This window comes from Botryllus schlosseri, chromosome 11, assembly GCF_051294905.1.
Source record: "Botryllus schlosseri isolate E-star chromosome 11, Bs_hap1, whole genome shotgun sequence".
Classification (NCBI taxonomy): Eukaryota; Metazoa; Chordata; class Ascidiacea; order Stolidobranchia; family Styelidae; genus Botryllus; species Botryllus schlosseri.
The window spans coordinates 11,895,999-11,910,739 of NC_137246.1; the positions used below are offsets into that span (position 1 = coordinate 11,895,999).

General features: G+C 39.9%; 1 protein-coding gene across 2 annotated transcripts in view; it reads right to left on the reverse strand.

Moving 5' to 3' along the window:
* LOC145450119 (uncharacterized) overlaps positions 1 to 14,741 on the reverse strand; it is a 113,786-nt gene that overhangs the window by 21,667 nt on the left and 77,378 nt on the right. For both annotated transcript variants that reach the window (XM_080328603.1, XM_080328604.1), the window contains exons 105-124: positions 13,721 to 13,932; positions 12,608 to 12,770; positions 12,431 to 12,550; positions 11,852 to 11,976; positions 11,519 to 11,723; positions 10,855 to 11,034; positions 10,683 to 10,796; positions 7,487 to 7,606; positions 7,293 to 7,424; positions 6,769 to 7,002; positions 5,978 to 6,235; positions 5,819 to 5,911; positions 5,057 to 5,271; positions 4,553 to 4,703; positions 3,862 to 4,036; positions 3,730 to 3,805; positions 3,471 to 3,595; positions 2,497 to 2,753; positions 692 to 866; positions 563 to 627 (exon numbers count right to left, since the gene is read on the reverse strand). In XM_080328603.1, coding sequence (XP_080184729.1) covers positions 563 to 627; positions 692 to 866; positions 2,497 to 2,753; positions 3,471 to 3,595; positions 3,730 to 3,805; positions 3,862 to 4,036; positions 4,553 to 4,703; positions 5,057 to 5,271; positions 5,819 to 5,911; positions 5,978 to 6,235; positions 6,769 to 7,002; positions 7,293 to 7,424; positions 7,487 to 7,606; positions 10,683 to 10,796; positions 10,855 to 11,034; positions 11,519 to 11,723; positions 11,852 to 11,976; positions 12,431 to 12,550; positions 12,608 to 12,770; positions 13,721 to 13,932 — 3,195 coding nt within the window. The remainder of the gene's footprint in view (positions 1 to 562; positions 628 to 691; positions 867 to 2,496; positions 2,754 to 3,470; positions 3,596 to 3,729; positions 3,806 to 3,861; positions 4,037 to 4,552; positions 4,704 to 5,056; positions 5,272 to 5,818; positions 5,912 to 5,977; positions 6,236 to 6,768; positions 7,003 to 7,292; positions 7,425 to 7,486; positions 7,607 to 10,682; positions 10,797 to 10,854; positions 11,035 to 11,518; positions 11,724 to 11,851; positions 11,977 to 12,430; positions 12,551 to 12,607; positions 12,771 to 13,720; positions 13,933 to 14,741) is intronic.

The following is a 14,741-nucleotide window of genomic DNA, read 5'->3' on the forward strand; positions in this document are numbered from 1 at the left end:
ATTGACTCGACTTGTAGTAGAGTCATTGCGCATGAATCGACCAAGTCATTTGACACGACATATTCTATAAGATTTAATCATGTCTCGTATATCAGGGCTGTCTTTTATCTGATTGTATGAACAATATGAACATGCTTGGAGTGAGAAAATAAGTATATTATGAATCTATAGGCCTTCGATGCCTCCCAAGAGTTTCACTGAAGTGAATTGAACCTGACTTGAGTTCAATATTGAACAGTCAAAGCTATGAATCAGACTTAACCCGCTGTTCCAGGACTTGGACTCGAGATTGACCCCTTTGGTGAATTGTAAATACCTCGACTTCACTCGAGTCAAAATTATAAAAGTCAAATTGACTTGTGACTCAGAACCTTGTGACTTGGTTACAACCCTGTTTTAAATGATAAATATCGAGCGCCGAATCAGAGGTTGTCACTCTGTGATTGCATTTTCCTAATAAAGTCATTTTAAGTGGTGGAAATCAGACGACAAAAATTATATTCCACGGGGCACATACAACGCAGAGTTTGAAGTCCACTTTCTCTATGAACATGACACTTACCCTTCAGCACAGATGCCTCAGCCCCTTCTGCCTCACCACGGTCTCGAACAAATGCAAGCCCAGTCCTGAAAAATACACAAAGCCGCACTCATTACCGACTTTGGATTTTCATCCTTATCTTCTCCTCACTTTCTATCGTTGTCGTGTACAGCTGGTAACTTGTACGGCGGTATGTACGCTTGTCCCAAGCTTCGATATTTTGGTTTCCATGCTCTCATCGGGAAAATACCGGCGTCACGCGGCCTCCAAACCAGCACGGCAATGATCAATGCCAGCACGAGGAACAGACACAGCACCATGAAAGCTAAATTTAATATCGACACATTAAAAAGCGAGTAGTTGTCAACCTTTTCAACTTGCAGTCCAATCAAATTTCAAAACAAATTTTGCGGCCCGGTAGATAATAAAAAATCCAAATCAACCCAGAAAGTAATTACGACAAAAGTATTGAAACTCAAAACAAAGATTTGGAACTTAAATTTATTGAGAAATTAGCCATTTACATTTTTATAGTTTTGATGAAGTTTCTGCAAGGAAAAGTTCTGCTGAAACCAATAATTCGATTTAACCCTTACGAGGTGGGGCCATATTTTGCAGAATTGACCTTCACTTTTCAAATTCTCACCGAGACCCCACCAGGACTTGAATCTGGGCCGTTCCAGTTTAAAAGTGGGCGGAGTATAGCCCTCTACCGATTCCACCCTTGATCCACACCCCATGACATGTCTGAGGTTTTTTAATAAGTTTAAATAAACAAACTTTTACTCTCAAAAAATCTCTCTCTCTCTCAATTTTCAAGGATGACCCTCAGGATGGCGTCAGAGAGAGGAATATGATGCTTCAGTGCGTAGCCACTGTTGCCTGGTTTCAAACAAGCCGTCAACCATTGTTATAAACCGCGCGGTTCGTCAGATATCGAAAAATGGAAAATACATATACAATTTACAAATGGGCGTGGTCATCAAGGTCAAGTTCATGATCAAGACTCAATCAGCCCCTACAGTCCGGTCTATGGCATAAAATAACGCGATATGCTTTCTTTTGTTATATCCAACCATTTGCAGGCATGGTAAACCTGTTTATGACTCATATGCCGACTGAATTTGCACTTGAACTTGACCTAGATTTTGAAAATCACTGAAGCGTGACCAAAATTAACAAATCCCCCTCCGAAAACTCTCCAGAACACGTTTTGATGTTTGAAACGGTGAAAATTTACACAGAATACCGTACATGTCGACTTCTGATGTTCTGATAGATTTCCCGACAATATTTCTCACTCGGAAAATATCTGGAAATTTTAGATGATAACCATAATTTCATTTATTTTTTATTTATTTTTTATTTTTACAAACCAAAATTTTTGAGTAAGGTTCCAAATGCATCGGAAAAGTCTCAAGCTTTTCAAAGAACGTACTACACGATGTCTAGGGCGTGTTAACATGGAGAAATCGGTGTCGGAGACATGCCATATCATATATGATACACCCACCTCGTAAGGGTGCAAAGACTTGCAAATATTAATCATAATCGATTGTATTGTTAAATGTAACTAAATCGCAATGTGGAATTTCCTAAAATTATGTGAAAATACTTCTTAGCTTTCATATTTTACTGGTCTTTACATGTACACTACATTTAAACAGTCTGGTACAAGACTTTCAGCATTGTCATGCATGCAAAGTAGACCATGCACAGCATATGACATAAGAAAGCACTCAAATTTATGCTGTATATGTCCGAATCACTTTGAAATTTGGTTTTAAATTTTCTGATGAATGGATCATTGCAATCATCCATTGCAATCTACAATAAAATTGTAATATGTTTGGCGGATCTGCCGGGAAGATGACAGGAACGGATAGACGAGAACCGCTGGGACAAATACACAAAAAAAATTTCAACAAAAAGCGAAGTATGTCCAAACTACGTACCGATTATGACGGCCCAGTCCGGAGTTAAATTTGAAGGTGCCGATTTCGAGATGCTAAGGGTCGAATAGGAAGTGGCGGTGGCAGGGTATATTGCCGCCCGTGAATCGTCGCATAGAAGCCCCTCGCCTAGAACGTTGACGATGATTTGCTGTTCGGCGTTCTGAGAGTCAGCAAATACATAGACCCCGGCTTCGGAAAATACGTGAGCGAAATTCTGCAGTGTCAAGGTGGACGTTGTGACGTATTCCGCGAGTTGCCTGTAATGAATAAGTTGAATTTACATGCGGTAAGAGAAAGAGATTTTACTTTGATTTTGCTGGCGCGTCTTGCTCTAGTGCTGTTAGATGAAATAATGGGAAATGGTATAGTGTGGATCAGTTCTTTTTGAACTTTACCAGACTATCGTTCCCAATAGTGTCTGTCGGCAAGAGATTTCAAACTTAAACAAGCTATGTTTGGACAAATTGAAGAAAAAAACAATATTGCATATTTCAAGCACTAAAATTATACCCCCTTCCCACTGAGAGTTATATTGTCGACTATAATTATAGTTTCAACACTTTTTCGCCACACAATCGTTCCAAAACATATTGCTACGCATGCTAGTGACAATGGCGCTTATGAAAAGTCGTGATCACCCAACAGCATTGTCACGATGTGCAATGACGTAAATTTGGTCGAAAATACCTTTCTCTCTTCCTATTTATACATAAATATCCGCAGACCGACATCACCGACGATCAATACTTTTACTTACAGCTCTCACACATAGCTTTTTTGCGGAGATGTTCTGGATATGCATAACATTGAAAGAATATCAACAATACTCCTGACAACATCAAAAGCCTATCAGCCAGCAATGCGGAAAATACATAACAATACCATTTTAGGCCCGTTGGACATGAAATTCATTAGGTGTATTAGTTTCGAGTGGATACATAAGATAAATCAGACATGTAATGCACACCGCTTACCTGAATGCTCCATAGTCAAACGACGGGTTTGTATTGTAAAGATGGTTAACGACATAGACAGGATAGTTGGACGACGCGCGGTTGGCGTCATTGATCTCAATTCCAAACAGTAGCAAGTTTCCAATCTGAAGATATATACAACGTAACCTTATATACATCATAGTGAACTTTATATCAGAGGCATGATAAAAGTATATATTACACACAAGCCACGGCCAAATTTCCCTGTGTCCAGGAAATTTAAAAGTATCCAACAAACCTCCAAGCAAATCAGAGCATTCGGAATCACTGGCACGGTCGTCGTATCAGTAACATTATCTGCAGTCTGAAGGAGTCTAAAACCACAAGAAAATAAAAAACTGAGTCCAAGATAAGTGTGAATCTGTCCCACTTTCGTCCGAAATGTACGTATTGCACCGATAAATCGTCGTCATAAATCTCTCTTTTCCTCCTAGAAGTGGACGCTGCGCCATATACGCTGTTCGTTTCAGTAATAAGACTTCCGTTAATTGCGCTCTCTATGGTTTCCTGACTGGTTTGCAGTATTCCGAAGACACCAGAACTCGCTGCGTGATAGTGAAATATCCGAACATTCGTTATTTTGCTTAACGATTAAAAAGAAGTACTGTGAAATAGACTGATTGCCCAGTAAATATGTTATTTTCTGTTTTATTGTATTGGCTCCCACTTCCGATTTAAATGAAGCTTAGAATTTACATTGATAGGTCGTTTTGCAGAGAAAATATGGCCAATAACTTCGACTGCGTCTAGCAACAGTGATGAAAATAGCAATCAAATATTCGAAATCACAATTCTGTGGGCAATTGGCTTTTGACCGTACTCGAGTACCAATGGACGTTAGTTCCTCAATGAAGCACAAATAATGTAAGCTTTTTTCAATTCAATGTAACTGTGTCAAAAATTACGGATGGGGGCCAGGCGTCAATGTGTGATGATTAATCTTGTAGAAACACATTGTAAAACGATTGGATAACAAAAACTGTGACATGCGATTCAAATGACATCTTCACTTCATGGATGGACAATTGGACATATACTTCAACGATTAAAAATTGTCTCACTCATTTGGACGTTTTGTGTATTGGCGGTCGCGCTGAATCTGCCTGTCGGTCCGAAAGTGTTTGGCACAGCTTGCGTGACGGTATTTCCAGTCGATACCGTTGTTATTGTTATCATCAGGCTCGAGGTCGTTGAATCCACGAAACTTGTCACCTGAAATACCGGTACGATTAAAGTCATAAGTTGATGGCACAATATAATAAAGTACAATAATAATACAAGAAGGAAATCTTGTAAATAAAACTCCAAATTTGTACGGCTGCAGAGAGAATTAGGAATATCTTATATCCTTAGGGTATAATATCATATAATGATAATAATAGACAGTTCAATGACTGGAAAAGAAAGGAGTTAAAATCTTGGGGAATGTTTTGTTTTGTCTCAAGTTTCAAAACTTCCTTCCTTCCAGTGTTTAGGTAGAGCTACCGACAATATCCTGATTCTACACGTATGATCATACCACATTACTGTACTGGGGGTTAGATGATATACATCGTGCAACCTACCGTAGTACATCCAAACGAGCACGCGTATTCTTGCGGCACCGGTGTCGAATCACAGATACATCGTCCAAGATCTGAATTCAAAGTCCCGCCAAAACTGCCACATGTATTGGAGCAGTCGTACGACGAAGGCACGCAGCTACGATCGGTAGCCAGCCTCACTTGACCTGTGGCGCACCTCTCATCCACTTTTGGCTGACATGACATATCCGAGTTACCTTAAGACAGAAGTTGATTTGGTTTGGAAAGGGCTAATGCAGATATATATATATATATATATTTACTAGGAATGATAAAAACATAGTTTGCAGCTCAATATTGGAATATATAAAGTCTCTTTTCATTAACCGCTCTACACACTGGTACTGGTGTACCACTGGTACAGGAATCGCAAAGCTCGAGTAAAAGTAATAATACCACCCAAAAAAAAAGTAAGTTCGAGGCATAACACCATAATATCAATTGGAATAGTTGTGAAAAGTTTATTACTGATTCTATTCTACAATAGCTTGCATAAAAGTAATTGTATCAACCCAAAAAAGGTGAGATAAAGCCTATCATCACTTGGAACAATTGCTCAAAAGTATAAACCGACCATGTTCTACAATAATTACAAAGCAACATCCTACAAAACGATACATAACCAACAGGGGCATACACTGGAATCAACCTTAGTTGGGAAATGTAACATAATGGTTAAGGTATTATCCAGAATTCACCTTCTTGGTCTCATTAACAAAGGAAGAAAGAAGTAAGTACACTCACCATCAACGTCTATAGTTTCAGCCTCAGTGTAATATATATATCCATCCAAGCAAACACAAGACCCATCACTCTGTTGAAACGCTCGATTCAAACCTGCACAGATATCAACATCAGTAGGACGTCTTTGTTAAATACATCTGCATTGATACAATAGCTTACCTAGACACGTGCATGCGGTTGCACCCGAAGTGGATGACGCGGAACTACCACACGGGAAACAGGCTTTCTGTCCGTCAAGATGATTGAATGTATTGGTGGGACAAGCTTGGCACACAGAAAATGGGGCGCCGGCCAGTTGACCGTAGGTACCGGCGGGGCATGGGACCGGTGCACCGGATACAGAACCGTCAGGTTTGACACCACCTTCTGGACAATAATGCCCTATTGGGCAGTAGTTTTCCTGGTAGTTTCCGGTACCTGAGATTGAAGAATACGAAGAGAATAACTTCACACCTTAAATATTTAACACATAACTACTCAATTGTAGAAGGCATGTTTTTTCACCAGGATAATTCACATCAATTTATTTGAAGAGAGTTTATACCAAATTGTAACGTCCATTTCAATAATATATTGATAATGTAAACATAGCAAAACCCAAAGCTTTTAAAGCTAACACTTTTCAGGGCAATTGTCAGCAAATAATGGAATTTAAAAAAAAAAATTGCTGACGATTGCTCCTGAAGATTGTGAGATCGAAAAGCTTTAAATTTATAATAAAAATGAGACGGTTCTTTATATTAAATTATGCTTGTAATATGTTGACTATGTGCCACTCCCAATGCATATTCAAAACAGGCTCAGAGCATTGAAAAGTATCTAGGATTATTTAAATATATCAAAAATAGCGGTGTAGGTTTCATCAAAACACAATTAATCGTGTATCAGTATAATTCTTTAAAATATCGTTGTATATGATTAATGGGTGGCAGAAAAAAAAAACTTCTTACCCTCCGGACAATAATACCCAGCCGGGCAGGGCTGGCAGGTGAGGTCTTCTGTCGAATTGCGAAAAGTCCCGGTGGGACAGATCATGCACGACTTTGCCAGGCTGTCTCGGTATCCAGTCACGTTCAACGGTTGGTAGCCGTTGTCACATGGCAATTCTTGTGCTGACCGAGGCGGGCAGTAGTATGGGTAACTGCATATTGTGTAGTTGGTTGAACCGGCCGGACAATAATGACCTGGAACAGGACAATGAGTCAGGTGAAATACAATTCTTGTCTCATTTTGAATCAATGAAATTTGTAAAAATGTGCTTCTGATTCTGTCAACTGCCCAAAGCTTTCAACATTTGATGAATGCAGTGGCAGATAATGATGTGAATATTTGTAATTTACTCAGCGTCAATAATTTAGGATTTTGAGAACTATTTAGGTATTATCTGTTACCACTGTCAAGTTTACAATATATATACTGCATATAGCAACTAGATATTGTGTACAAAAGCTAAATAACATCGTGCATCACTTACCACCAGGGCATTCGACAGGATCAGCAGTTTTCTCCACACAATAGAAACCTTGCGTACACACAGCAGGATTCACTGACCCGACTGGACACTGTAGACCAGCGGCGCACGGTCTGCCATAAATGTTAGGCTCCCCTGCAGAGAGAACAAGATGGCCAAGTCTTCTCTTACATTGACAAACGCATATTTGTTTATACCAGTTATAGCCGGATCCGGGCAGTAATATCCACCCGTACAATTCTCGCAATCGGATATGCTAGTGGCAGACAATTCTAGTCTTCTCCTGCCTCCAGGACATGCCAACGGTGGTTGCCCACCTGTAAATAACGTGACGCGGGGTCAAGTTTCACAAATTATCAGCCCATAATGCATACATGCTATTAATCGCATATAACACATAAAGTCACACACACTGTTTTCCCTGACAAATTGGTTCTTTACAAGATAAATAAGACAAAGAAAATGTTCAAGATATTATTTTTCACAATTCAATTCAATTTATTATTAACAATTTCATCATTTCAATACACCACAAGAATGCGATACAATGAAAAGATGGGATGGTGTTGAAACGACTTGGAGTAGTCTTTGAAATCAGACACCAACCTGGCCTAGGCGATGTTAACAAAGGAGTCATGCACACTGAATGAAAAATAAATGAAGATAGTACAGAAGGACAGGCGACAAAAGGAGATGGCATGTGTCGGCAGACAGGATTGACATGCCAGGTCGCGGTCTGGTAAACTGAGGGTTGACTAGTATTGATTCAGTAGAAATTATTCGCATTTCAACTTGAATGTGGACAGTCTGTACATGCTCGACGACTGTCAAATAGCCGGCGAGATGCTGTTGAACACTGCATGCCCGGCATGTTTGACAGAGCGATGATCTTTTACATCGATCATATGGTAGTTGGATGACGTCAACGCACGTGTGCCGTATCGAGGAACTTTCGATGCCGAGGTGAAGAAGGTATTGAAATTTTCGGGGCAGTGAGCGCAGTGGAACTGATATATAAACTTGGAAATTTTTGGTTTTCGCATATCTTTTATGTTTAGGACACCAAATCTTGTGAGCAGTGACTTGTTGGAAGCCCATCCTGGCCTCTTTGCAGCCTTGGCTACGAAACGGAAGATCCGATGTTGTGCCGTAATGGACTGCCAATTAAAGCTGCTGCCAATCACAGAGAGGACATGCTCTGTTTGGGCCAAGGGTCTCTATCTATTATATTTATCTGTTTGAGCGTCAAATAATTCCGATTTGTCAACACGGTCAGCAAAACGAAGATGATCGCTTATCATTCAGAAATCAGTCATTGGCAAGCATTTCTCTCTTTCGTATTTGTGACTTAAAAATTTTATTCCGCATGAGGTCACAATCGGTGAATGCGATGGGTGATAACATAGTTTTATTTTGTATCCGATTATTAAAGTTGACGGCAACCCTTGAACAGTGAAAAATCGAAAATCTTTGGATGAATAGTAAAAAACTAATTGTAATATTTAAATAACTGGTTGGTGGTACAGAACTTGAACACGGCTTTTAACAGTATATTCATATTTATTGACTCGAAGAACTTTTCGCGTGCCTCTTATCAAGAGCAACCGGCACGATAAAGGATACAGAACAGAGATGGATTCAAAACCAAATGGCGAATTGTGACGCAATAATGCAATTTTATAAATAACATGAATGGATATTCAGCCATAGCAACAATGCAGCGTATATAGCAACAAGCAACTTGAAAAGTAGAGCGCTGAGGTATAAAATACAAATACAATGAGACAATGCAGCAACACAGAGGAAAAAATTTTGAACAAAAACACGGACGAACAGCTAAGCAACGACAACTAGTGTGAAATTTTAAGATTATACAAAAATTCTTTCTGGCGACAGAGGACCGGGTTGTTTAGTTTGATGAAAGTGGATTCCAAAGCAGTTAAATGAAACATTGATCTACCCCTGGATAAAACTGAAAACATGTCGTCTGAATAGTTCAAGGCGCAGGACGGGTTGTCGATCAAATGCTGGCCAATTGAAGAACTGCTTGCCAACACTTGGCTGTGCGATTGGGATTTTGATGCGTGTTTGCATTGCTGAGTGACACTTTCAGAATCAGGGGACTGCGATGCCGATCTTATCCTCTTAGGAACGTGCTGTTTGATACGCTCAAGCAAGCGTTGGGATGTGCTTGGCTTGGCTTGGCTCTGTTTCTAATAGATTCACCAAATCAATCAGATCATGCGTCGAATCGTGTTACAACACTGTTAATGCGAGGATTGTGTATACAACGAAACAAATTTTGCCAAACACGCGAAAGGATGTGCTGCCTGCTTTTCATCAAAGTATGGTAATATATGAATACAAATGCCACTGTGACAGTCGGTACGTGGGACGCACATCCCAACGCTTGCTTGAGCGTATCAAACAGCACGTTCCTAAGAGGATAAGATCGGCATCGCAGTCCCCTGATTCTGAAAGTGTCACTCAGCAATGCAAACACGCATCAAAATCCCAATCGCACAGCCAAGTGTTGGCAAGCAGTTCTTCAATTGGCCAGCATTTGATCGACAACCCGTCCTGCGCCTTGAACTATTCAGACGACATGTTTTCAGTTTTATCCAGGGGTAGATCAATGTTTCATTTAACTGCTTTGGAATCCACTTTCATCAAACTAAACAACCCGGTCCTCTGTCGCCAGAAAGAATTTTTGTATAATCTTAAAATTTCACACTAGTTGTCGTTGCTTAGCTGTTCGTCCGTGTTTTTGTTCAAAATTTTTTCCTCTGTGTTGCTGCATTGTCTCATTGTATTTGTATTTTATACCTCAGCGCTCTACTTTTCAAGTTGCTTGTTGCTATATACGCTGCATTGTTGCTATGGCTGAATATCCATTCATGTTATTTATAAAATTGCATTATTGCGTCACAATTCGCCATTTGGTTTTGAATCCATCTCTGTTCTGTATCCTTTATCGTGCCGGTTGCTCTTGATAAGAGGCACGCGAAAAGTTCTTCGAGTCAATAAATATGAATATACTGTTAAAAGCCGTGTAATATTTAAGTGCATTCTGAAGTTCTGCACTCCTAATCGTTTCATTGCTTCTATATAGTGCCCCACTCACTGCAGACGTTACAACGACATCTTTGATACACAATAAAAATAAGACCTACTCTGAATTATGAGAGTATAAGCCCTACAAAATGACGAAAAAACGAAAGGAAAAGGCATCCGATAAAATAAGCGGCAGTGCCATATTTCCATGAGAAAAATAATAAACCTGTCCTATTTTTTAAGACACACTATCCTAAGCCACACTATCGATAACTAATCAAGAGTTCCCCATTCTCAAATTACCTACACCAATTCTTATAAATAAATGATGTAAGTTACCTCCAGTGCAGTAATATCCAGGCTGACAGGCCGAACTCGAGTAATTAGCGAGACCGGTGTCGTTACACAGATATCCCGACGGACACGAAAAACAATCTGCCTCATTCGAAGCCCCTATAAACAGGATGTCATTGCAGCTATTTTTCATAATCTTGATGATACGATAAAGCACCTTCAATATCCCGATAGGTGTACAATGGGCAGGGCTGTGGTCCAGTTGGGTCACCGCCAGGGCAAGACCCGTTCATCGCCGAGCAATAATGACCGACCGGGCATAGGTCGGGAATCGGATCGCCTTTGTGACACCAGAATCCAGGAGGGCATACTGAGCATTCTTCCACTCTGCTTGCACCTGGGCAGTAATTGGGAAAATTTTAAATCAAGGATACTATCATGATGATAATCCGCATTTAGCAAATGGTAAAAACACAAAATCTTCAGAAATAAGCCGAAAATTTGGGATGAAAGACAGCAATGATATAGACCTGTCAGGCAATTGAATTAAAAATAATATCCCAATAATGAAGATTTGCATCCAACGCTTGGTACAAACACCGTATTGGCAGGAATACGTTGCAACCGGAAGCCACACCGATAAAAACATGTAGGGCAAATTAAATTGCAAGTAATATGCTGATGATAATCTGCATACAAGGCTTCATAAAGATACAAAAGCCTGCAGAAATATTGAGTAGAAAGTTAATATCAAAAACCTCACTGACATTGTAAATAATTGCAATATCCTGGTGATACTCTGCATTCAATGCTTCATAAAAACACAAATATTTGCAGAATACCGACAAAAATTTGCTCAGAAAGCCAATGTAGATAAAAACCTGTCGTTTCTCTTAAAGTATTCTCCGGACACGGTTCCGGGTCAGTAGTTCCAGTTCCACAGTAGAATCCGGCAGGACACGGACCAGCACACGTGGTAAAAGCCGGGCAAGGTTCTTGCGTTGCATTGTAGGTCCACGTGATGTCTCCATCCGCCACGGGAGAAAATGCGCGGGACAAGCAAAAGTAACCGGGGTCGCAGTCACCCTGGGACAGAAAAGTCACATTTTGATCCGTTTTTCAAATTATGACTGTAAGTTCATATGCATGGTTCACATGTTCATATCATAAAAGACTTTGAAAGTAGCGTTCACATCCAATAACAAAAACCTTACCTGTATTTCTCCTCCTGTGCAATATTTCCCAGCATCGCAAGGTGTACACATAGTATCGTCTTCCAAGCCTGTTTCGCCAGGCAGAGTGTAAGTGCCGTTTGGACAAAGAGTGGGGGCGGATGAGCCTTAAAAAGAGATTACAGAATTCCGATGAAAGAGACGACTACCTCAAAAAGAGCATTGCACTCTAAATATGATGTGGTCTGAAATTTGAGCAGAAAGTGCTAAAAACATTTTGGCTGCAGCTATAATTCTCGGTAAGCCACCTTAGTGGAACTGCAGCAGAACGGCAAAAGGATATCCACGAAAAGTACCATTGTAGTATTCGATATCTGTGATATCTAGGGTGATGCGGCATCGCTGCTTAATCCGTACCATAGGATTGCCTGACAATTATCTAACATTCATTCTCTGACTCGACCGCCTAAAGAAAGTTATAACGGAAGTTGATTCCGGCAATCGTAATTTTCGTTTGAATATAGTGGCATGGCTGATTCCACTTTGTTTTTTACTCACAACGTTAATTCGCGACCACACCATCTTAAGAGCACAGTGCCAATTTAAAGAGGTAAAACGTACCAGCTGGACAGAAATGGTATTCCGGACACTCCACTTGATCTCCAGTATCAGATTTCAAACAATAGAAACCGGCTGGACACAGCACACAGTCTTGCATGCCTAGAGCAGGCTGGTACTGACCTGAATCGCATACTCGAGTTGAAACAAGTGTTGAATTCACAACTGGAATAAACATACCCGAAGGGCAAGGTTGCGGCTGGCTTGACCTGCTTGGACAAAAGTGTCCGACAGTGCAACGGAACTGATTGGGATTGGTGTTGGTAGTGTTGCCTGGGCAGTAATATCCGGGATTACATGGTCCCGATGGAGTCGAGATTCCGGGTACGTTGCAGTAATATCCCTGCGACAAAACAGTTATTTTAGATTATTGCATTTTGGATATCATATTTTGAGCACGAGCGATACCAACATCACTGATATAGCACATATTTTACCTATAAACGGACACTATCTTATAACATCATATTGTGACATATTACAATTAGAACTTCTAATTAATGGCGGTAATTTGCAAAAAATATCCCATATCAATTTCACTTATTCACAATAAAACTGCAGATGAGTAAAACACTAGTATTTCCCTTCAAAAAGGCATGTATTATAGTTGAGGAGGTCAAACTTTTATGCATTTTCACCAAACCTCCTTCATAAATCAGTTTTACCATACTGAAGACAGAGAAAACCTACACCTTGTTTTCTGCCAACGTAACCATCATACATGTAAACAGCACGGAAACAAGATGCTAATAGGATAGGAAAGGACGTAGTTTATTTTTGTTCTCGATGTTTTTGCGGCAATATGCACCGACTCATGATATGCACAGTTGCACACACACGATTTGTGCATATGCATGCCTTGTACGGCTTTCTAAGTCTTGCACCACCCCTCCATTCTATCCCAGTAATGCAGGCATGCTTCGGCTTACTGCTATTTCTCCTGTGGCAGTAACCTCTAATAGGAATCTATAGTTACTGGGGTGTGTACCGGTCTGAGAGTACCACCTGTTGAATTTGTCTTAGCAATGGAGGAATGGAATTCACATTTCACTGCAGTAACAATTAAAGATACTTATCTCAATGAATATAAGATCTCAATAACGATCTCACAAGAGCGCGGCACTTGAAGTGATGACCTGATTGGGACGTTATTTATAAATATAGGTCTGGCTCTAAACCAAACATTCACAAATTCAAACACTTCATTTCTGCCTGACAAAAATTCACTTTTCCGGTTGAGGTCAACTTCTTCACCGTAGTAACAAAGCAAACAAAATAAAAGGTTAAACTTACAGGATCGCATGGCTGGCAATCCGCCTGCGAAGCTGCCCCAGTCACGTTTCTCATGGTTCCGACATCACAATCCCGGGCGGCAGTATGGCCTGCTAGACAATAATGCCCGGCTGGGCACTCTCCATTGTATCTTCCGGTGGTTGTATTAAAACCTTCGTTCGGAGTCTTTGTATCGCTTCCACCCTCGCATAAATATCCGGCGTCGCATTGAGCTAAAACGTGCGATACATTGAGCGTACAATACATTTTCAGTTGTTCACATATGGTCATTTCTGCACACTTTGAGATGGAAATCCACTTATATAGCGTTAGACATGGTATGGAAATAAAACCGTGTGTTAAATTCCGAAGATAAAACTACTACTTTTTCGGAGAATCAAATTTGACGCTACTAGCACTACTGGAGTAGCTGTATTTTTAGACTAATTCCACTTCTAGAGTTTTTTATGCAAAACATCATACTTTCTAGCTTTAGGAATTTGCGAAATGGAAAGTGGTTTGAATAGAGCTTTTCTTCAATTATATTAGTAAAATTGTCCCAACAGCCTTGCCGAAACAGCCAATATAACGCAGCAATTGCGTAAATCTTTGAAAATTGCAGTCATTGGGAGTGTAGTCAGTTCTTTTTGCATTTATCTAGAAGATGCACCGAAAGTAGCCACCCTCAATTAACTGCTAAAACATGCGACCGTTGGACCAAATCTATCTTTTTGAAAGTACTTTAAGTGCTATTCAATCCTTGATCATCTATTTCCACTTAAATTAGCTTTGACCGGTCTTGGAAATCACTATTTCTAATTGTAATTGAGTAGAAACTTACATGAAAACTGAGTAACTACACTTGCTAATTTGACTACCTCTGTAATTAAATACATAAAAAAAATAGTACTTCTCACTAATACTAATAAACAACTCAGATTTAAATCAAATTGCTCACATGGAATTACTATCAATATCAAAAAATATGACGAAAATATGAGGCAAAAAAACAATACACATGACATGAATTACAGAATCACAA